Consider the following 22,652-nt stretch of genomic DNA (forward strand, 5'->3'; position numbering starts at 1 on the left):
AATTGGTACAAATTAAAAAATATTTGCAAATTAGAAATAGGTACAGCTAAAAATAAAAATATATGATAAAAAATTTAGCCATAAATATAAATATAATAATTGTAACATTTTTAACACTAAAGGAATATATTTAAAAATAAAAATATTTTATTATTCAAATAATTAATGATGTTATTAATACCCAAGGACCTTGATCAAAAATAAAAAATGAATAATATTTTAATCAATAGAGTAACAAAAAAAGAAGGATGAGAACCTAATTTTTCCATTTTTTTAACATTGATAACATGTTTACTTAGAATCAGAGAAGTTATGAATCTGTATGAGAAGTAACGGTGGGGAAAATAAATGAGTTTTCTCTTTATTACCTCATACATAATGTTTTTAGCCTTGACATATACAAGACCTACCAACTTTTGCATTCCTTAATTAACGTGTGATTTATATGACATAGATGAGCATGATACTAATTTCTTATAAATTTGTTCTTGTAATTAAACCATGCGGTGGCAGAGCTAATATGAAGTCATTGGTTATCCATATCTCAATAACTTCAAAAACCTCATGTATATTTGTATGTGTATTGTATTTGACCATATAAATAGCTAGAGTGAACTAAATTACAACTCCTTTCTTCTACTTCTTTTTTTTCGATCACCCCTGTCTTCACTTTCTTTCTTCCATTGTGGGGGAACCTGCAGGTGAGATGCCGCGACATATCAGAAAAAAAATAAAATAAAAAAAAAAAAATTTAAAAAAAAATAGAAAAAAAAAAAAAAAAATTGTAGCCATCATTGATAAGCCTCTACATATCATAATAATTGTTGACATATATGGGCATAAAATTTTGATAGATGTTGGCAAGAATCAACATATTTCTATTAGGTGCTTGACAAAATGGTCCTATAAAGTTTTTTTTATCGAAATAATGGCCCCTTTATTTGAAAACCTTGATTCAACCAGTGTAAACTAAACATGATTGAATAAAATAATATTAAATTTGAGATTACTTAGAAACATGATCATGGCTTTATTGAGATGCAAAAAAATTGTCACATCACCATTGTGTACACTCATGAGTCTGTGTACCTCTCTCACTTATGAGTAGAAGATTTTAGACTTAACTCAAATTATGCACTCGTTGCAAGTGGCTTTTTACCATAGAGATAGAAATGAGTTGAGCTTTTGCATGACAGCGTGAGTTCAAATTCTATCGGTGGTTAATCTAACATTTAATCTTAGTCTATTGTTTTATATAAAAAAAAATTCCGCACTCATTACTCGTTAGTGTGATATATTGTTGTGATTAACTTTTTTTTATTGCATTTATATTGTTTGACAACTATAAATTCAAAATTTACTTGGAAAACACTCTTCTCTTTTTCTTTTCAAAATGGCATAATATTATTAGTAGTGGCAAAGCGTCCCACTTTACATGCAGTGGAGGAGCATGCATGTGATATATGAGCCCTTTGCTCTAGATAAGTACAAGTGATCTGATTAGAACCGTTTAAAATGTCTTCCGTCAGAACGAATTGACGTGTGGTTGGTTATTATCCCACGTGAAAATGGATTGAGATAACCACTCGCTGTATATCGCATTTCTTAAATAATCGTCTCGTTTTGGTGCACGATAAATTGTGAGTATGTAAAGCACTTTTCATATTTAGCACTTTAATCTACTTTATTCTTTAAGTACTATTTCAGTTCAGCACGCATTCATGTTTTTCGGGTAACGCTATTCATACATTCTTATTTATTTTGTACATATTTTTGTTAATTTTTATTTATTGATTTTATTTAATTTGTTCAATTTGATAATTGAAAATTGAGAGAAGTGGGTAAAAAGAAAATTAGATCTGTGGATAGCATCGCCCGTGCTTTTTATTCTTTGTGAACATGTGGTTTTGTCTTCTCTTTTTTTTATTTTTTATTTTTATATTTATTACGAATCTCAACGGTATGGAAGAAATTTATATATAACGGATTTAAGGTCACGTGGTGTTTTGATTTAATAATGTAATATCATGTAAAAATAAGAGAAATTTATATTTAACTTTGTATTATTGAATCAGAACGATGAATAATCAATTTTATAACGCTTGGTAAAATACGAGTAGCTTTATTTTGGATTTTGACAAGCATCACTTGACTTCATGCACTAGTTAATGTAAATCGAGTTGGATAATGCGCCCACTCCATTATTTTTTACTGTAAATATGCATGCATCGGTGGCCTAATTTATTATATAATAAGAAAATTAATTTTTGCATATATATTTTTTTCTTGTTTTGGAAATGTTAGATTACTTATATATGACAAAACAAGAACATACAGAATGCAAATTAGGGTATGCGACAATCACTTCTATATAAACGATAACTTCACAACATCAAAATGATTCACCCCAAGTTCAGGCATCTTCAAATAGAAGTAACACATGTGCTTTCTTAAAACAAAATGCATGCATAAATACTATTTTTTTCGTTAAAAAAAAGATATATACACGGTTACCATAAAAAAATATATCAAAAGTATTATGACTTGTTTGAGTATTTTTAGAATTCAAAAACATTTTTTTTCAAAATCATTTTTTAGTCATTTTAAAAGTGTTTCCAAATGAGCATTTACACAATAATCACTCATACATGATGAATAATAAATAAAACGTAGTAATTGGTATTTCCTTACAATATAATTAGTAACAGATAGGAAAATATTTGTCAGAAGTGTGAACCAATTCACATATCATCAATACAGGTCTATATTTCCCTAGAAAAAAGGGATATATATATACTAATAGATTAACAGATAATATAATTCCTTGGAATAAGGTAAGAAGAAATATTCTTTGCAACATATTCATATTTATTTATAATTTTTTTCTTCGGGAAAATCGTATTGTTCTACTTCTTTAAAATGTTTTTTTTGTTTTTTATAATTTCGTATTGCTACATGTGAAATTAACAAAGAAGATGATAAATATTATATGCAGAAAGTAAATGTTATAGGTAGATGAGATGGCTACATACGTCCTTTTCTGTAATAAATGTATTTATATGGCTAGATCTTCCCCATAGACTTGCGTAATTCTTTGACATGTAACGAGAAATTTATTCTTAGAGCATATTTAAAATAGATGTCAAAAATAATAGGTGAATTATTTTGGCAATAAAAAGGTGGTTTTTTGGTACCAAAAGAGATGCCAAAATCCTACATTCTCCACTTTGCTGCCAAGTTTGAAGGCAATGTCAAATATTTCTTTTTGTTTTATTTGTGTTGGACCCACATATTTCTTTATTTTTCTTCACTTATGATTATCAAATTCTGACCATCTTGATTTTATAAATAACCAAAAAACATTTTGTTTGACATCTCGGTTGGAATGAAGACTTTACAAAATCTTATTTTGCCACATCAGTTATAAAAATAAAACTCGACATCTCATTGGAGATGGTCTTACGTATATGACTACAACTTAACACGTGTACTAGAACGATATTGGAATGACTGTTTACATTCAAAGAATCACATAATGATGCTCTGCAAAGTGACACTTATATTTTTTAAAGACTTTTATCAAATTTGAATGCTTTTCTAATAAAATCTTAAAATAGGCAATCAAACAACATGTATAGATTTTGTGGCCTATTTCTTATTTATTGTAGCATCTCCCCGTTGTGTGACTAATTATGTTTCTAAAGAAGCCAGTGTGGCCGCCATAACGTTTTTTTTTTAATGTTTCTAGAGAAGCCAGTGTGGCTGCCATAACGTTCTTTTTTTTTCTTCCCCCCCCCCTCCCCCCAAATTTGACACATAAAAACCCTCGATTTTGTTTTAAATTTGACAATTTTCTTGACATAATAGTTTAAGTTACTTTTTGACAAGTTTGGTAATACGATCGTAGATGATTCTCTATATAAATTTTGTTCATGTATCAAAAACAAAAAAAGCAGTTTCTCTTACCATTCAAGTTACAATAAATTCGGTATCTTAACATTGGTAGGACTATAACATTGTTTCTAAATATTATACATGCATGCGTCTGCACTAAATTTGTCAAACTTAATTACCATAGAGCAGGTTCATCTTACACGGTAACATAATATGTGTGAAGCACTTCAAGTTACTATTCCATAGAATCAGCACACGCATGTAGTAAGCAGTACAACAATGACAAACAACAAACAACAATAAAGCCGTATTCTACTAAGTGTGATCAATTATATGAATTTTAGAGCGTCTCTGTGCTCGTTTTTGCACCAAATATTCCGTTAACTCCAAATACTCCATGACTTTTCTTAAATGAACAACTACGTCCAAATAGCTCATAAATCAACAATGATTATGGACTCGTCTGGAAGTGCTTTTAAAATGACAGAAAACGTTTTTGGTGAAATATTTTGAAAACCAACCCTTAATAAAAATCAAGTGAATAGTGGAAAAACACTCTGAGTACTTCATACGTTTAAGTGCTTTTGGAACTCAACATTAATTTCACTAAAAGCGCTATCAGTCATTTTAAAAGCACTTTCAATAGAGCCTATATTTTATTTGACAAATTTATCTTTTGAAACGTTTAACCCTTTACGTTGTTTCTTAATCTTGTGACAATTTTTTTTTTCGAACAATTGATATTATCAATATTAAAGGGGAGAAGATGGACTTAGCCTCATAATGGGCTAATAATAATGTGGTTTAAATTTGTCTTTGGCGATAATCGAATCTAAGGCCTCTTACTTGCAAGTGAAGAAGAATATCTAGGGGTGGGTTCGGTACGGTTACCGTACCAAAACCCTCGAATCAATTACCGTACCAAACTTTCAGTTTGGTTAAATCTATTACCATTACCATACCAAAGTTTCGGTATTGCCAAAAGTTCGGTTGGCATGGTATGGTAATGGTCATTGCCATTTTGTTTTGGGACAAATTTTTTTTTTTTTTTAACCCAATTGAAGGGCAAAACTTTTTTTTTTTTTGTACCTTTATCTCATACATTGTAGATTGAATTAATCTATTATTCATCATTCACAATTCACACACACAATAATTCAAATGATGCATCAAGATTCACAATGAAAATTAAGCTTACAATCCAAATAGAAGTTACAAACCAAAACAAATAGAAGTTAACAATCCAAATAGAAATTAAAGTTTCAAACCAAATTAAAATTGGAACTAAACTTCAAAAAGTAGAATTCATTAATCAATTATTCAAGCTTGAAATGTCGAAGTTTTTGGAGGAGGCATTGAACTTGTAGAATATTGAGCTTGTGTCAAGCCTACATTACAAACAAAGAAAACATATTAATTAATAGCAAGAAAAATTAAAGTTGAAAATCATTTAATAACAAATTTACTAAAAAAATTAAAGCATATCTTTCTTGTTTCCTCTTCTTTTATTTCCTTGTAAAATTGAAGCATATATTCCGTTGGTTCCTTGTAAAAGTTTACTTCATCTGCCATAAGTCAACCACTAGTATACACTAGTGCCTCTACTATTTTAGGAGTCAAGGATGCCCTAAAAGGGTCCACAACCCTCCTTCCTAGGCTAAATGCATTTTCACTAGCAACGGTAGAAGTGGGGTTTACAAAGATATCTTGGCTATTTGTGAAAGAATTAGGAACTCTTTTGTGTTTGATTTCCACCATTTCAAGAGATCAAAGTCACCAACAACAATGCTAATATAAGTAGGGTTTTATTTTCAAATTATTGGAATATTATAAATATGTGTTATATAATTATCTATTATATAATTTATAATTTATATATTATATTGTATTTTCAGTACGGTACGATAATACCGTAGTAATGGTATCCATTATTAATACTGTACCATGAAATTTTGGTACGGTATAATACCGTACAATTACCGATTGACACAAACACGACAATTTGGCAAAAAAATTCAACCCTAGGAATACTACTAGACCGTAGTACTAAGTGACAATATTGTATAATTTAGATTAACAATAATTTAGAAATTTTGTTTTTGTCGGATAGAAATTTTTGGTAATTTTATTTTTAGTACTACCTTAATTTTTAATAATTATTATTTACAAATTTACAACTAAGGCTGCGCAAATCCAGCCGAAAATAACTCCAAATCTAGCGTTATACATGAAGCGCATAAGCAGATAGGCTTATCAGTTGTATAAGGTGATACACGATTATAAGGTGATACGCGCTCTAATATAAGCACACGTACCTATCACTCCGCTTATCAGTCTAAATACATCTCATCTCGTTCACGCTATTTTATTTGTCTGCTATCGTTTCTCTCTCTAAACCTTTTTTCTCCTCCAAATCCCTAATCTCTATCTTCTTCTTTCTTCTTCTCCTTCTCCATATAAATACCTGACTCCAAAGCACCAAAACAAAGAGAGCTAGAGAGAGAAACTAGAGAGAGAAAGCTTTCAAGCCCTCCGATCTGAGCCATCGATATCATTAAGGTACCTCCTTTTCCTTCTCATTTTTCCTCGGATTTCGTTAATTTTCCAAATTTTTGAGCTTTTATTCTTTTGTTGATTGATTTTCGGAACTGAAAATTATATGTTGAATTATTTGAATTTTGTGTGAAATATTGGAAATTTTGAGTTGTTGTATTGGTGAATTGGAGCAGGGGGGTTTAGATCTTTGCCTAAATTAGGGTTTTGGCAGGAGTTCAGGGACGACGATGTCCTCGCTTAGCAGAGAGCTCGTTTTTCTCATACTTCAGTTTTTGGATGAAGAGAAATTCAAAGACAGTGTTCACAAGTATGCTCAATTTATGTACTTTATTATTTTTTTGTATTAATTTATGGATATTTATATATAACTGTATGTTTGTTAGGTGGTTTTAATTTAGTTTAATTTGTTTCGATTTTCGATTAATTTTGCTGTGATTGTTGTGGGTGTGGAGGTTGGAGCAAGAGTCAGGGTTTTTCTTTAACATGAGGTACTTTGAGGACATGGTGACAAATGGAGAGTGGGAGGAGGTGGAAAAGTATTTGTCTGGTTTCACGAAGGTTGATGATAATCGATACTCTATGAAGATTTTCTTTGAGATTCGCAAGCAGAAGTACCTTGAAGCTTTAGACAAGTACGTGTTTTGGATTGTTGTTTCTAATCAAATTGGCGTTATGGTTTAATCCATGTCGATTAATTTACTCCATTTAAAGTTAATTTTTTTTTTTTGCCCCATATGATTCAAAACTGAATAAATGATTGTTGTAGGCGGGATCGAGCAAAAGCTGTGGACATTTTAGTTAAGGACTTGAAAGTTTTTGCAGCATTTAATGAGGAACTTTTTAAGGAAATTACACAGTTGTTGACTTTGGAAAACTTTAGGTGAGAACAAATTGTCTTGTGCTGTTGACAGTTGTTATAGGCGGCTAGTTCACGTTTCTGTAATCTCTATGACCTGACATGTATTTGGGCATGCATTACTTTTCAGGGATAATGAACAGTTATCTAAATATGGTGATACTAAGTCTGCAAGGAGTATAATGCTTGCTGAACTGAAAAAGTTAATAGAGGCTAACCCATTGTTTCGTGATAAACTTCAATTTCCTACCCTGAAGAACTCGAGACTGCGTACTCTTATTAATCAGAGGTTTTTGAGAAGCTTCTGCCTCCTGTGTCTGAGACTACATTTTTTCTTGCTTTAATTTTAAGATATCTGGTTACCTAAATTTTGTGTCATGAAAACTGCAGTTTAAACTGGCAGCATCAGCTTTGTAAGAACCCAAGGTCTAATCCAGACATAAAGACCCTGTTTGTAGACCACAGTTGTGGACAACCAAATGGTACCAGGGCTCCATCTCCTGTCACTAATCACTTAATGGGGGCAGTCCCTAAGACAGGGGGTTTCCCTCCATTGGGTGCTCATGGGGTAGGTAGAACACCAAATATATTGTTTTGATATGAGGTCAAACTGTCTCTAAGTTGAAGACTGACTCTGTGTGTATATGTATGTAGCCCTTTCAGCCCACACCAGCTGCTCTTCCAACATCTCTTGCTGGATGGATGGCAAATCCATCACCTGTACCTCATCCCTCAGCTTCTGCTGGGCCTCTTGGGTTGGCCGCAGCTAACACTGCAGGTACTATAGCAAAATGAATGTTTCTGGAGCATTTAGCGATGAAGTTTGACATTTTCTTATGGTTAGCTTGTATTGTTCTTTTGTCTGAAATTTTTATATGACATGTTAGCTTTATTCTTTTTGTTCTCCTATTTAACATGTTTTTTGCTATTGTAGTAATTTTCTTAAATTTGCAACTGTTTTTCTCGTGTAATATATTTACCATCATTGCAGCCATCTTGAAGCGCCCTAGAACTCCTCCTACCGGTAACCCAACTATGGACTATCAAACAGCAGATTCTGAGCACATTCTAAAGAGATCAAGACCTTTCGGGATAACGGATGAAGTATAAATCTATCCTTAATTTTTGCATATTCTGATTTATCTGATGGAAGTCTGAGTTATATTGCTAAATCTGAAGTTTGCCTTTCTTTTGATGTATATTCTTTTGACTCTGTAATATAAAGAAATAAATTTATTTCAGTTTTAAAGAAATAAATTTATTTCAGTTATTCAAATTCAATTTCCTTAACATATTGTTTCATAAAAGGTAGGTAGAGAAATTGTTCCTTCAAAAGGTCGGTAACAAATGGTAAGTTTAGATTATGCAAAATACTAGAACATGGCTGATGAGGAAGTATGCATAACGGAATTAAAAGAAATTTATTCTTATAAACATGATGCAAATGGTCCTCCGGTTCCCTTTTTTATGAGCAGTCACAAGTTTTATGCCAAAGATCTGTATAGCTTTATTTTACAGAAAATTTTTAAGTTTCAATTTCTTAATGTATATAATCGATTCTATATTAACTCAATTTCTAACAGGCCAATAATCTGCCAGTAAATATGCTGCCTGTTGCATATCCTAATCAGAGCCATGGTCAGAGTTCCTACTCTTCTGATGACTTGCCCAGGTCTGTTGTTATGACTTTAAGTCCAGGTTCAACTGTCAAGAGTATGGATTTCCACCCGGTGCAACAAATTTTACTTCTTGGTAAGCTCCAGAGAGCTGATCTCCATTCCACTCGTTGTAAAATATTGTTTTTGTATATATTTTTTATTTCGTTCTTTCAAATGTTGAATTATAGCTTTTCTTATAGTAATAAGCAATTTTATCATTTCAGTTGGAACAAACACGGGCGATGTCATGATATATAAGCTACCAAGCCAAGAAAAGATTGATATTAAGAACTTCAAAGTCTGGGACCTTGGAGCATGTTCAGGGGCACTGCAGGTTTGGCTTTTGATATTCTGTAGTATCGTATGGATTTTTTTTCAGTAGTCCTTATAATGAAATAATATTGCCAACTTCATTGTCCTGTAGGCATCTTTGGCCAGTGATTATACAGCATCAATCAACCGTGTGATGTGGAGCCCTGATGGGACAATTTTTGGTACGTGTCTGTGTCCTGGATTTTCTGAAGTAGACTTATGCTAGTTCAAATATTGTCAAGAATTAAGAAATGAATCTTAAACTGGTTATGATGACTCAAAATTCTACTGCAGGTGTTGCATACTCTAAGCACATTGTACACATATATTCCTACCATGGTGTTGATGAGTTACGAAATCACCTGGAGGTTTATTCCATCAACCTATCCCTTCGAAGATAGTCTTCTGTCGTTTGCTCTTGTTATTTTATTTTGTTTATATTTTGTCTCCTTATGTTTTCCTATTCTTGTTGGACATCTTATTTTCCTTTATGGGGGTAACATTGACTTACGCATTGCTGTTCTTGTCTTGTTTTCAGATCGATGCCCATGTTGGCAGCGTTAATGATCTTGCTTTCTCATATCCAAACAAACAGCTGTGTGTTGTCACTTGCGGGGATGATAGACTCATTAAGGTTTGATCTATGACTTGACTAATTCTATTTTGATTTTGCAGGTTCAAGTTTGTAGTTATATATGATAGTTCAATATTCTGCAGGTGTGGGATGCAACCACTGGGAATAAGCAGTATACTTTTGAGGGCCATGAAGCACCTGTATATTCAGTGTGTCCACATCACAAAGAAAATATCCAGGTACTTTCTATTTATGTTATAGTGTTGATAACATGGAATGTAAAAACGGTATTCTTTTACCAAAAAAAAAAAAAAAAAAACTAAAAGTTTCTGTTTTTTTGTAATGTACAAATTAAATGGAGAATCTGAATCAGTTAATACTTAACCGTATGTATTTCAATCAAAGATATTAGGACACACTTTCACTAAATGGGGAATAGGAAACTAACTCATAAAGTAAGTAGGAAATTTTTTTGAAGGGCTCACAAAATTTGTTTTAGACTTAGTCATTAGCAACTTGATTTGATGTCTCATAGACTGCATGATTATATTGTAGTTTGTGTTAAAGTTCTTAATTCCCTACTGTTTCTTTTTCCAGTTCATTTTCTCGACGGCTACTGATGGGAAAATAAAGGCATGGTTGTATGATAATGTGGGCTCAAGAGTTGACTATGATGCACCAGGCCATTCATCTACCACTATGGCATACAGTGCAGATGGAGCAAGGTTACTTTCTGCACCCTTTACAAAGACATTGTTCTATTAGTGATGTGATATTAAGTATTTATCTGTTATATTATGATGGGTCTTTGTATCTTCTCTGAACACATAGGTTGTTCTCGTGTGGGACTAATAAAGAAGGGGATTCATACTTGGTGGAGTGGAATGAAAGTGAAGGAGCTGTAAAGCGGACCTATCATGGTCTTGCAAAGCGTACTGTTGGGGTTGTGCAGTTTGATACCACTAAAAACCGGTTCTTGGCTGCTGGCGATGAGTTCACTGTCAAATTTTGGGACATGGACAATGTTAACCTTTTGACGAGTACTGATGCAGATGGTGGATTGCCGGTAGGCATCACAACTTATTTTTCTGAATAAAACCATTCCTTCCAGATTACTCACCATGATCTTAAAAACCTGCAGGCTTCTCCCACAATCAGATTTAACAAGGAAGGAATATTGTTAGCTGCCTCAACGAACGATGGTATTAAAATTCTGGCAAATACAGATGGACTTAGGTTGCTAAGAACTGTGGAAAGTCGCACATTTGATGCTTCAAGAGCTGCTTCTGCGGCTGCAGTGAAGGTAAAAGTTTCAACGTGGCATACCTTGTTATTATCATCAACTTAACTTATATGCAGGCACCCTTGTTATTATCATCAACTTAACTTATATGCTTGTTTCAACTTGGCATACCTTGTTAAAATCTGTTAGCTAAATGCATCACTAATATGCAGGCACCCCCAGTAGGAACATTTGGGCCTTCCAGCACTCCTATTGGAACAAGCATTGGAGATCGAGCTGCTCCTGTGTCAGCCATGGTTGGACTGGTGAGTGTCATGATCTCTCTCATGGGTGACTAAAATTTTGGAAGCATGCTATATTAAACGATGTTATTATCATCAACTTAACTTATGTTTAATATTCAGTCTGATCAAAATGTATGTTATTATGCATAGGAAATGTGTTTGAAACTAGAAGTTCAATTTTCTTCTTCAATGGTAAAAAAAGGTGTTTTTATACGATTGTTTAACCTTCTCCTTCTCTTTCTTTGTCGATCTGTGTAGAACAATGACAATAGAAGTTTGGTCGACATTAAACCTAGAATTGCTGATGAGTCAGTAGAGAAAGCCAGGATTTGGAAACTGACTGAAATCAGCGAACTATCACAATGCCGCTCTCTGAGGCTCCCTGATACTTTAACAGCAATGAGGGTATTAATTCTCTTCTGTCCTAAATTGTTAAGAATTGTAGCTTTTATGGCATTATATTTTGTAGTCATTATATATTTCCTATGCCTTCGCTATTTAACAACTGTGCCTTGACTTTTATTGCGACTTGTACTTAAAGCAAAATTAATCTGTTGAAATTATTTCTGATTTCCTTAAGAGATTTTAGTAAGATCACTGCATGGTGAATCTCTGTAATATATTCATTTGCTTTTTGTTTCTTTTAAAACGTTTTCATGAGAACTATGCATGTTTTTATCGTGAAGCTCTGACGGATTATTATTTCAGGTTTCTAGATTGATATATACAAATTCAGGACTTGCAGTGTTGGCGTTATCATCTAATGCTGTACACAAGCTCTGGAAATGGCAAAGAAATGAACGAATACAAAAGGTATTAGATTTCCTAAAAGTTAAACTGATGGTTGCATTTATGTTTTTTTTTTTTTTTTTTTTTTTTTTGCATCCTTAAGTTTTCCATTTACCAAAAAGTTGTTCTTGTAGGCCACAGCCAGTAGTCTACCGCAATTATGGCAACCTTCAAGTGGAATATTGATGACTAATGATATAAGTGATACAAACCCTGAGGATGCTGTTCCATGCTTTGCACTGTCAAAGAACGACTCTTATGTTATGTCAGCTTCAGGGGGGAAAATATCCCTTTTCAATATGATGACATTTAAGGTAGATGGTTTCCTCTAAACTTCTCTCTCGTATTGTACTGGTTGATTAAATATGCATGTCTATAAACCCTTTAATATAGCCGACCCTTAGTGGGAAAAGGCTTTGTTGTTGATGTTGTCTATAAACCCTTTAATAGTGCTGTGCACAAGACAATCTCGCTTGAAATTGGTGATTCTGTTCCATCCTTCACAATGCCCATTCTCCAATCTACTTTCCCACACTTACTGAAAACTAGAAAATTTATATCATAATATTCAATTTGCCCACCCTTATTTCCCAAATACCATTAAAACCTAATTATGGCAACATTTATGGTTTTATATTGTTGTATTAATGTCTTGCTGTCTGAATTGCAGACAATGACAACATTTATGCCCCCACCCCCAGCTGCAACATATCTGGCATTTCATCCTCAAGACAATAATATCATTGCCATAGGAATGGATGATTCTTCTATCCAGATTTACAATGTACGGGTTGACGAGGTGCGGTCTTTGTTCTCTGAACTTTAATTTTGCCAGTTTGTGATGATAGCTGGAATAGGGGATTGCTTACAATCTGGATGCTCCCCTTTCACAGGTTAAAACCAAGCTAAAAGGTCATCAGAAAAGAATAACAGGCCTTGCCTTCTCTCATACTCTTAATGTGCTTGTATCTTCGGGGGCTGATTCCCAGGTATGAATATTAGACAACATGCGAGTCTAGATGCACGCAATTTGCTATGCTACTAGGCTTTAAGCATTCAACTGGGGACTATCAGAAGTAACTTATCACGAGTAGCCAAGCCAAAAGGATCAATGTAGTTTGCAGATGGTTTAACTTTCAACTTCATAGAAACCTGGTTCCCTGGAACCTGGTTAAATTTCACATTTCCATTGAAATCATTTCATTTGTGTGACTAACTAGGAAATGCATTTCTGTAGTGCATCTCTTTAGAATTTTTTTCTCACTTAGTGCTTGCCTCGGGCCTTTACAAAATTCTTTCGGTATTTGACAATCTTTTTTGTTCAGCCAATAGTCTTTCTGTTCCTCTTCTTGATGTTGATACTGGGTTATTAAGTCATCAATACTTTTGTTTCTCTTTGCCGCAGTTATGTGTTTGGAACACGGATGGCTGGGAGAAGCAGGCTAGTAAATTTCTTCAGATGCCTAGTGGCCGGGCTGCTGCTCCCCTTTCTGATACCCGAGTTCAGTTTCACTCAGATCAGACACATTTGCTGGCAGTTCATGAAACACAGATAGCCATATACGAAGCACCAAAATTGGAATGCCTTAAGCAGGTGCCATTGCTTTTTGTGCTTAAATTTATTTTTGAGTAAATTTTTATCCTGATTTATTATAAAGAATCAATTGTTGCATAGGCTTTAAAATTTAATCATTGCATATATACGCCGCTGGCATAAATGATGGTAAGAGCACTAGCAAGCTTTAAGATGAATTTTGCGGTGATTGTGATGTTCTGGTGTGTTTAATCGTTTGCTTTTTTACCTTGTTATTTGGGGTCTAATTAGTGCTGCTTACATGTTGAACTATGTTTCTCATACAGTGGGTTCCTCGAGAAGTTAGTGGTCCGATCACACATGCTGTATATTCCTGTGATAGCCAGTTAATTTATGTTAGCTTTGAAGATGGAAGTGTTGGGGTTCTCACTGCTCTTACACTTAGATTGAGATGCCGAATACTACCAACCGCTTATTTACCTCCAAATCCAAGGTACATTTTCCTGTCAATACAATACGAAGGTCCACATATGTATTTGCTTTTTTCCTTTTGTAATTAGCATATCTAACAACAAATTTAACAGCTTAAGGGTGTATCCTCTCGTTGTTGCGGCACATCCATCCGAACCCAACCAGTTTGCCTTAGGACTTTCAGACGGTGGAGTGCATGTACTTGAGCCATTAGAGTCAGAAGGAAAGTGGGGAACTAATCCCCCAATCGAAAATGGTGCTGGGCCTAGCGCGACATCTGGAGCAGCCGCTTCAGATCAACCCCAAAGGTGACAATCCCGTGTGCATGGCTTCCACCGAGGACCTTAGGTGCATTTCTCTCTTCCGTGATGGTCCAGTTCCTGATGTCACCATATTATACTTTTGAGGGAAAACTCTGGATTTAGGTACTATAGTTTTAGGATACTTCGATTAACCCAGTAGAATTCGTTATAGTGGCCTTTGAAGGTGAGGCAATTCCCCTCATTTAGTTTGAAGTCTCGAAGAAATGCTGCGCCGGGCGAAAGGTCGAGATCGGACGACGAGGGGGTTCAGCAAAAGATGGTAGTTGGTTTGGTTGGAGGGCCAGACTATTTTATCCTTTTCTTTTCTCTGTAAGTTGCTGAGAATCTTAGAAATTAATTTAATTGTGAACCAGATATGATTTAGTCATTTTATTTTCTGTACTCTTATTTATTTTTCTGGTGATAAATAAGAAAGCGGCTTTGTTCTTGTTCATTTCCCATTGCGTAGCAGTGTACTATATTGGAAAGGGATCCTCTCCTGATCCTTTCCTTCTAAGCCATCAGGTCCGGGGATTCTGGTTGTTAAAATTTGATCAAACGGTTAAAGTTATTATAACTTTTAAAGTGAGCCTATGTTTGTAACCGTTTGATCAAATTTTAATGATTCGGATTTTCAAACTTGGTGGATTAGGATGAAATGATCTGGAGAGGATCCTTTCTTACTACATTGACCCGTTTGTGACAGGTCTCTTTCAGAACTTTTGCTCATAAGCACTTTATTACAAGCGGTTTTACCATAAAGTATAGAGACGCTGAAATCACCTGGAATTACTCTTTCTTAAAGAAGCTTCAGGCAAATGCTTCTTCAGAAAGTGCTTTTATTAGCCAAAAACATGTTTCTTATATGAAAGTGCTTTTATTAGCCAAAAACATGTTTCTTATATGAAAGTATTTTTAAAATGATTAAAAATATTTTTGATGAAAATGCTTTTAAACCAATCGTTGGTAAAAATCCAATTGGATTCTAGAAGCATTTTTAAGCGTTTCTTGTAAGAAGCACATATCTGGTGGTTTTTGCAAAAAGAACAGATACTTCTTCCAAAAAGCATTTAAATTGGTTTTGCAACTCAAAATCAATTCACCAAAAACGTGTTCAGTCCCTTTAAAAGAACTGCTAAGTTCAGAACGAGTCCTTAATTATTGTTAGTTCTCCAAATATGCACTCCATGACAATTCACAGTTTACAATTAGAACAAAATTAGTTAACAAAAATTTCAGCTGAAATCGCTACATGATTCAACATGCATTCAACTACTATACACGACTTGTCGATCGCTATCTTCTAGTTCCGTCTCCGGCCGGATTTGGTCTGTCTTCTGGAGTTGGCAGGAGAAGATTGCTTTGAAGGTACAGGCAATACTGTTCCGCCTTTTATGCTGTCCGAGCCCTTCATGTCATCAAGTGTTTTTTGGGCACGAATATAGACCGTAAGATCTCTAATCTGCGGTAACCATCGTTTAAACTTGTTAAGAACCCGGCACTACTTCTGAACACTTGAAAACTAGCACAAACTTGGAATTGCAGTACCTGTTCTTCCAAATCGACTATCTTTTCCTCTCTTAACCTCAGCGATGCAGCTTCCCTAAAAGAACACGGAGTTTCAAATGGAAGATACCAAAACGGAAGAATTCACTGCCAGTTATAATCACAAACTAATATGTACCTCTCATCGATTTCCTTCAACTTTCTGCGCCAAGTTTCTTGGTCCTTGATGAGACTGCGGTTGATCTAAGCAACAAACCCAAAAGCAAGCACAACAAAAATAAAAGACTGTCAGAAAAAAATGTGATTTCACTCGATAAAACAATACCTATGCCGAAACCCAGACCAAAAGTACCATTCAAGAGGACGACATTTACAAACTCACATCTGCAACGGCATTTCTTTCCTCAAGACATTTCTCCAGTTTCGCTTGTAAATCCTGCATCTTGGAATTTACAGCCTTCTCCACCGCTTCTGAAATTGTACTTTTCTTTTTGCTTTTGGCCTCCATAAGTAGAGATTCATAATACTGAATTTAAAGAAACAAAACAGAGGAAAAGATTAAAGAAAATGATTGGAAATAAAAAGGATTGTAACGAGATCAACAGCCATATTAGGTAGAGGGAAAAGTAAGAACACAAAGAAGGGGTTCAGTGGGGTTTCGCGACAGCCTTACTTGTCTTTGATTCTCAAGCTGACTGGCAACAAGTCGGTTATACTCATCTACAATCTGTTTTAGCACAACATCTAAAGTCAGCTATGTGAATAAGAGAACGAAAAATTACAGATGGTGCTAGCTAGAGTACATACAGTGTCAACTTTGCTACTATAGAGGGCTCCACTAATTCCAGAATCAGCACTACATTCACAACCGTCAAAAGCCTCTTCCAGTGACATACAATGAGAATCTGTAAAATTTATTATTTTTCCATCAACTTTTGATTGGTTCAGGCGGTGAACATAAGCATCACCAACATAATCCCAGATCTGCTGCCTGTCCAACTCAAGAGAATAGCAATGTTGCGTATCCTTCCAGTGCTTAACAGCATGGCCTTCAGTATATCTGTTTCGAAGAAAAAAAAATCATCAATAACTTTCTGTGCATGATAAACTTAATCAAGACAACGTCATAGTTCATCAAGTAATACATGAGCTATATTGCTTTCATGCTTTGGAGACAGAAGTAACCAAAGAAGAAAGAACGATACATCAGTTTTACCTTCCACATCCTACAAAACCACATATTATACAAATCCAGGGATTCACTGATATTCCACAGACAGAGCAAGCTGGTTTTTCATCCTGCTGCTGACATAGTCGGCAAACCTGGTGACACAGAATATCAAATCAGCAGCCATCCTTAACCATATCAAAGTTATGAAGAAGCCAATGGCAATTGAAACTGAAGTTCATAAACCCAAGACCATCACTGCTGCACAGAGGAAATTTGAAATAACTAAACACCTTTTTCTTTCTTTTAACGAAGACTTTTATCCATTTTTCTACCCAAAAGGAGGTTACAGTTGATTCTTCTTGTGTTATCCCTACCACAGTACAACAAGCTGGGACATGAACCAAGGGATTTCAAAAACTCTGAAAAGTATCCCAAAAAAAGGGCTACTTTGAGTGGGATGGTAACAAAGCTGACCCTGTAACCTCCCAACAAGACCTTTAGGTAACCACCAGGTGGTCAACAATCTGCAAAATCTTGAAGATCAACTACTAAAAGAATAGCAGCATATACGAGGAACAACAAATATTACTACTGCAGTCACCAATGCTCTCAACCAAGATCTCTAACAAACTTAAACACGTAAAGGAAATTTTGGAACAAAGAACAACAACTCACCTGACAAGACAAATAAGTCCATTTTGAAATGCAGGGACATTGAAACGAATGATCACAAAGTGTACTCGCTATTCCACTTGTGTCTGCATCCAATCTCTCTAACATTCAAACAAAAGTTAAACCAGGTTAGTATAAATATTGGGTATAACTGCTCTAACTTTTGGGGAAAAAAAAGAAAAAGAAAAAAGAAGCTCCCAGCACACCATAGAAAATGGCGACTCACCAAGGCAAACTGGGCAAGTGGGTAACTCAGTAAATTCATTCTCTGGAATGCCAGCTATTTCTTCTGATTCTGTGTAGTCCACAGATTGCAGAAACAGGATATGGCACAACTCAGCCTGCAAAATATCAAACCAAAGGAATGGGCAGACATAGATCACTGTGTATACGATAATAAACCACGCACGAAGTTGAACAGACATAACGAAAGGCTCATTACCTCTCCAGGCGAATACTTCCTCCCATTAAAAGTGCTATAAAATTCACCAGCCGTGTCCCGATTCTTACATTCAATCAAAACACTGTACCTGTCTTCCATTCCATCGTTCCTAATCCAATGAAACAAACACTAACTCAGACTCTTTCGGTGACTAATGAAACAAAAACACAACATAATGAAACGTAAATTTCAAGCAAACATTTCCTTTCAGTCCAAAGTATTGATCCTTTAGATTTTTAGCTCAAATTACAGCTCTTCAATTTCTTTTGCAATTTATTTAAATTTATTTAAATTATCAATGCAAGCTTGTGAACTGGGTACGACCTTTTTTTTTTTTATCAATGCAAGCTTGTGAATTAATTGAAGCAAAAACACTATCCACATTATTTTGGAAACAAAACCCAAGTTCGCATTTTCCTCAATTTCTCTAGAAACCCAATTCAGGGTTTTGATCAAGCAACCAAACCCACAACCCCAAATCGAAAGATTCAAAATTTCCTCAACCATTGTACCTGATGAATACGAGTTCGAGGACATGGTCGATGCGGGAACCGCAGAAGCGGATGAAGTCGTCGAAGGAGAGGTAGTTGGGAACGGCAACGACGAAGAGGATGGGGGAGCGAGAGGCGTGGCACGGCAGCGACGACTGTCTGATTTTTCGAAACAAATGGGCGATTCCTCTTCGCTCGCTGAATTTGGGTGTGGGGGTGGTTTTAGGGTCAGATTCAGCCGCAGCGGTGGTCTTGGAAGTTGTGACGGCGGTGAAGTCGGCGTCTTCGAGGCTGAGAGGGTGGTTGGTGTCCACTGAGTGAACTCGGAGGATGAACATGGGATGGGGGTTGTGGGCTGACCGAGTCGACTCAGTTGGGGGAAGAAATAATAGAGAAAATGGGACCAAGATTAACAAGCTGCTGATATTCGCGGGAAGAGGCGGTTTTTTCCTTTTGTGAGTTTTATTTTATTTTATTATTTTTAGAAATTCTCTTTTACAAATTATTTATTATTATTTTTTCTGGATTTTCCGAGTTATTATTAAGAAGTTAAACTGATATTACTAGCAATACTCTACATATTTTTTTTAGCACATCGATATTTTTACACTAAAAGGATAAGAGGGAAGGGAGAGTTCGGCTAAACCACATAATGTGCAACCTAATTTAGTATCGAATTCGTCAACCACGAGATTTGTATAAATTTGTGATTTGATGCAAAACAAAGTAGCGTCGCATTTTGCATAAATTTGGCACTATGATCCATCCCTCGTACTGAAAGTGGAATTCCGTCCAAAAAAAAAAAGATGACTAAAATGAAATTGGCCAATGAGAAATATCATTTAAAATAAAATAGTAACATACCAACCATCTTCTAATACTCATAATACGAAAACATCTTATTGATAAATATTTATTAAACAAGTGACGTGATAAATATTTATCGAACGATTGTGTTGTAAGAAAGTTTGCGTTAGACAAAAAAAAGGGTTTCTTCCGTCGTTAGAGTCCGTTACATTCGCATAAGACAAATCCACCGCATTTGAATATTCAACGTCGAAGAAAAAGTCGACAATCCGTCAAGTGCCGTCTAATCGTCTGTTATTTAAACCCCGTAATTAAGTGAAGGGTTTAGTCCTTAAGATTACGCGCTTTTCGAAGAAAAGCGAAGAGTGCAACAGATACTATCCCGATCGCTCTCTGCTTTCGCAGCACAGCTCCATTGAGCGATTCCGGCCGTACGGACTCAATCTCCACCGTCTACGGCGGAGACCCAAGTCAAAAGATCTCTCCTTTCATCTTCTACACTCTCGATCGGCTCCTACGCAGCCCTGAACAGAGCAGAGGTAAAGTTACTGATAAACCCCATTTCTTGTTGTTTCTTGGATTCAATTGAGTTCATCAATGGCGCCGAGCACAATTCGCAAGGCGATTGGGGCGGTGAAGGATCAGACAAGCATTAGCCTGGCCAAAGTGGCCGGAAACATAGCGCCGGACCTCGAAGTTCTGGTGGTTAAGGCCACCACCCACGACGAGGACCCGGCTGATGAAAAGTACATAAGGGAGATCATAAATCTGACCGCCCACTCGCGCGGATACGTCACGGCGGCGGTGGCGACTGTGTCGAGGCGTTTGAGCAAAACCCACGATTGGATTGTGGCTCTCAAGGCCCTTATGCTTGTTCATAGGGTTTTGGTTGATGGGCACCCTTCGTTTGCGGAGGAGATTGTGTCTGCCAGTCGGAAAGGAGTGCGGTTTCTGAATTTGTCGGCTTTTCGTGACGAGGCGCATTCGGGTTCTTGGGATCATGCCGGGTTTGTGAGGTTTTATGCCATGTATCTTGAGGAGAAGGTGGAGTTTGAGGTTTATGAGAGGAAATCGAGAGGCAGGGAGGGCAGTAGTGGATTCGATCAGGAGAGGGAGAGAGCGAATCGAGAGGAAAGGAGGGAATTTGAGTACGAAAATTATCAGAGTGATCACGCATTGGAGAGAGAGAAGAGAAGAGAGAGTAAGGATAGTACACCGGTGAGGGAAATGCGGCCGGAGAGGGTGTTGGTGCGGCTGAATGATTTGCTGAGGGTTCTTAATCGGATTTTGGGTTGCAGGCCGGCGGGTGCTGCAAAGAGTAGTAGGTTGGTGATCGTTACGCTATACGAGGTTGTGAAGGAGAGTTTTAGGCTGTATGTTGAGATATGTGAGGCATTGGGGGTGGTGCTGGATAGGTTTACTGAGATGGATTATGCGGATTGCGCTAAGGCTTTCGATTCTTATGTCAATGGGGCAAAGATGATTGATGAGCTTGTGGGTTTTTATGGTTGGTGTAAGGATATGGGAATTGCTCGTTCGTCTGAGTTCCCGGAGGTGCAGAGAATAACTGATAAGCTTTTGAAGTCGCTTGAGGGTTTCTTGAAGGGGAAGACAATGAGGCCAAAGAGTCCTGAGAGAAACAGGGAGGAGAATGTTCAGGTTGACGAGGAGGTGAAGCAGGATGTGAATTATGAGGTGAAGGCTCTTCCTCCACCGGAGATTTACACTGCTTCTCCTCCCCTGCCATCTGAAGTCCTGCCTAAGCCTTTGCAGCATCAGCCTGTGACAGAGGATTTGGTGAATTTGAGGGATGATGGAATCACCGCTGATGAGCAAGGAAACAAATTCGCTTTGGCTTTGTTCTCTGCGGCTCCTACTGCTACTAATACAAATGGGGCCTGGGAAACATTCCCTTCAAATGGAGAGCCTGAAATGACTTCGGCTTGGCAGACACCGGCCGCTGAGAGTGGTAAAGCAGACTGGGAATTGGCATTGGTGGAGACGGCCAGTAATCTGTCAAAACAGAAGGCTGATTTGGCTGGTGGTTTTGATTCATTGTTATTGAGTGGCATGTATGATCAAGGCGCTGTGAAGCACCATGTGAGCACCTCGCAATTGAGTGGTGGGAGTGCGAGTAGTGTGGAAATGCCGGGGGCAGGCAAGTCTGCTATGCCAGTGCTGGCTCTGCCTGCCCCGGATGGGACTGTCCACGCAGTGGGGCAGCAGGACCCGTTTGCCGCCTCCCTCTTAGTGCCTCCTCCGTCATATGTGCAGATGGCAGACATGGAGAGGAAGCAGCATTTGCTTTCACAGGAACAACTGCTTTGGCAGCAATAAGGAAGAGATGGGATGCAAGGGCCGTTGGGTTTGGCTAAGATTTCTGGCGGCTACTATGGCGGTGCTCCTCAACCGATGATGCCTCAGCCGGGAGGGTACTACTTTGCGCCCTATTGACATTGGATGCCTTTCCTCCCCTGAGCAATTTACAGTTTTTGGATAAAGCTTAATGCTGCAGATACCTTCTCATGGTACTTTCTTTTGGAAGATGTTACATCTTTTTAAGGTTCCTTGCCATTGTGCTTATTTCTGGACTTACATGCATTGTATGCAGTGATAACATAAAAAGGTTTGGGATTATATATTGAGAGCAAATTTGGGTTTTCAAATGTGTATAATTGGCTTGAGATATCGTGTCTGATACGCTACAATTGTATCACTTTAGGCATATTTATTGCTCCATAAGCTTAAAGTTTATGTAGAACGTTTAGAGATATTTTGACCAACTATAATTTAAGGATAGTGCGCTACACACACTGATTTTTATTTCTCGCACATTCTTGGCAATTTTTGGCCTTTCATCGTCTTTAACTAATTTCATCCGACGGTTGAAAATTCAGAGGGACGTGTGAGAAAAAAAAATGTGTGGATAGCAATACCCTAATTTAAAAGCTCAAGGTGTAGCAAAAATTGCATGAAAACGAGGGTTTAGATGTTTTTTCCAAAACTTCAAAAAATAGATCACAATTCATGATCATATAGCTCACAGTTTTTGTGAACCATAAAAAAATGGAAGTTTTAACGAAAAATCTA

The 22,652-nt window shown here is 36.4% G+C and overlaps 3 protein-coding genes across 5 annotated transcripts; 2 read left to right on the forward strand and 1 right to left on the reverse strand.

Moving 5' to 3' along the window:
• The first annotated feature begins 6,293 nt into the window (after positions 1 to 6,293).
• On the forward strand, positions 6,294 to 14,927 carry LOC126592611 (topless-related protein 4-like). Of its 2 annotated transcripts, none has more exons than XM_050258367.1 (26): positions 6,294 to 6,453; positions 6,624 to 6,757; positions 6,903 to 7,082; positions 7,217 to 7,330; positions 7,437 to 7,595; positions 7,697 to 7,874; positions 7,961 to 8,084; positions 8,298 to 8,410; positions 8,890 to 9,058; positions 9,189 to 9,298; positions 9,389 to 9,458; positions 9,571 to 9,644; positions 9,815 to 9,910; positions 9,994 to 10,089; positions 10,448 to 10,575; positions 10,682 to 10,916; positions 10,992 to 11,153; positions 11,306 to 11,398; positions 11,636 to 11,782; positions 12,086 to 12,190; positions 12,301 to 12,480; positions 12,837 to 12,965; positions 13,060 to 13,155; positions 13,572 to 13,760; positions 14,027 to 14,193; positions 14,285 to 14,927. In XM_050258367.1, exons 2-26 carry the CDS (start codon positions 6,678 to 6,680, stop codon positions 14,481 to 14,483), a joined length of 3,393 nt encoding a protein of 1,130 aa, XP_050114324.1. In that variant the 5' UTR covers positions 6,294 to 6,453; positions 6,624 to 6,677; the 3' UTR covers positions 14,484 to 14,927. The 2 variants fall into 2 exon arrangements, with proteins under 2 accessions (XP_050114324.1, XP_050114327.1); XM_050258370.1 differs by having other exon boundaries at positions 6,297 to 6,453; positions 6,662 to 6,757.
• Positions 14,928 to 15,613: 686 nt separating this feature from the next.
• On the reverse strand, positions 15,614 to 19,188 carry LOC126592648 (BRAP2 RING ZnF UBP domain-containing protein 1-like). 2 transcript variants are annotated; one of them, XM_050258408.1, is made up of 11 exons: positions 18,777 to 19,188; positions 18,265 to 18,373; positions 18,049 to 18,163; positions 17,826 to 17,923; positions 17,196 to 17,302; positions 16,787 to 17,039; positions 16,653 to 16,709; positions 16,362 to 16,505; positions 16,158 to 16,222; positions 16,022 to 16,076; positions 15,614 to 15,935 (listed from the first exon to the last, which is right to left on the reverse strand). In XM_050258408.1, the coding sequence occupies exons 1-11, from the start codon at positions 19,091 to 19,093 to the stop codon at positions 15,777 to 15,779; spliced, it is 1,479 nt and encodes a 492-aa protein (XP_050114365.1). In that variant the 5' UTR covers positions 19,094 to 19,188; the 3' UTR covers positions 15,614 to 15,776. The 2 variants fall into 2 exon arrangements, with proteins under 2 accessions (XP_050114365.1, XP_050114371.1); XM_050258414.1 differs by having other exon boundaries at positions 16,653 to 16,706; positions 18,777 to 19,187.
• A 703-nt stretch (positions 19,189 to 19,891) lies between these two features.
• On the forward strand, positions 19,892 to 22,228 carry LOC126592642 (putative clathrin assembly protein At2g25430). The gene has a single exon (XM_050258399.1). It carries the CDS (start codon positions 20,160 to 20,162, stop codon positions 21,897 to 21,899), a length of 1,740 nt encoding a protein of 579 aa, XP_050114356.1. The 5' UTR covers positions 19,892 to 20,159; the 3' UTR covers positions 21,900 to 22,228.
• The last annotated feature ends 424 nt before the right edge of the window (positions 22,229 to 22,652 follow it).

Source organism: Malus sylvestris, chromosome 2 (genome assembly GCF_916048215.2).
Source record: "Malus sylvestris chromosome 2, drMalSylv7.2, whole genome shotgun sequence".
Lineage (NCBI taxonomy): Eukaryota > Viridiplantae > Streptophyta > Magnoliopsida > Rosales > Rosaceae > Malus > Malus sylvestris.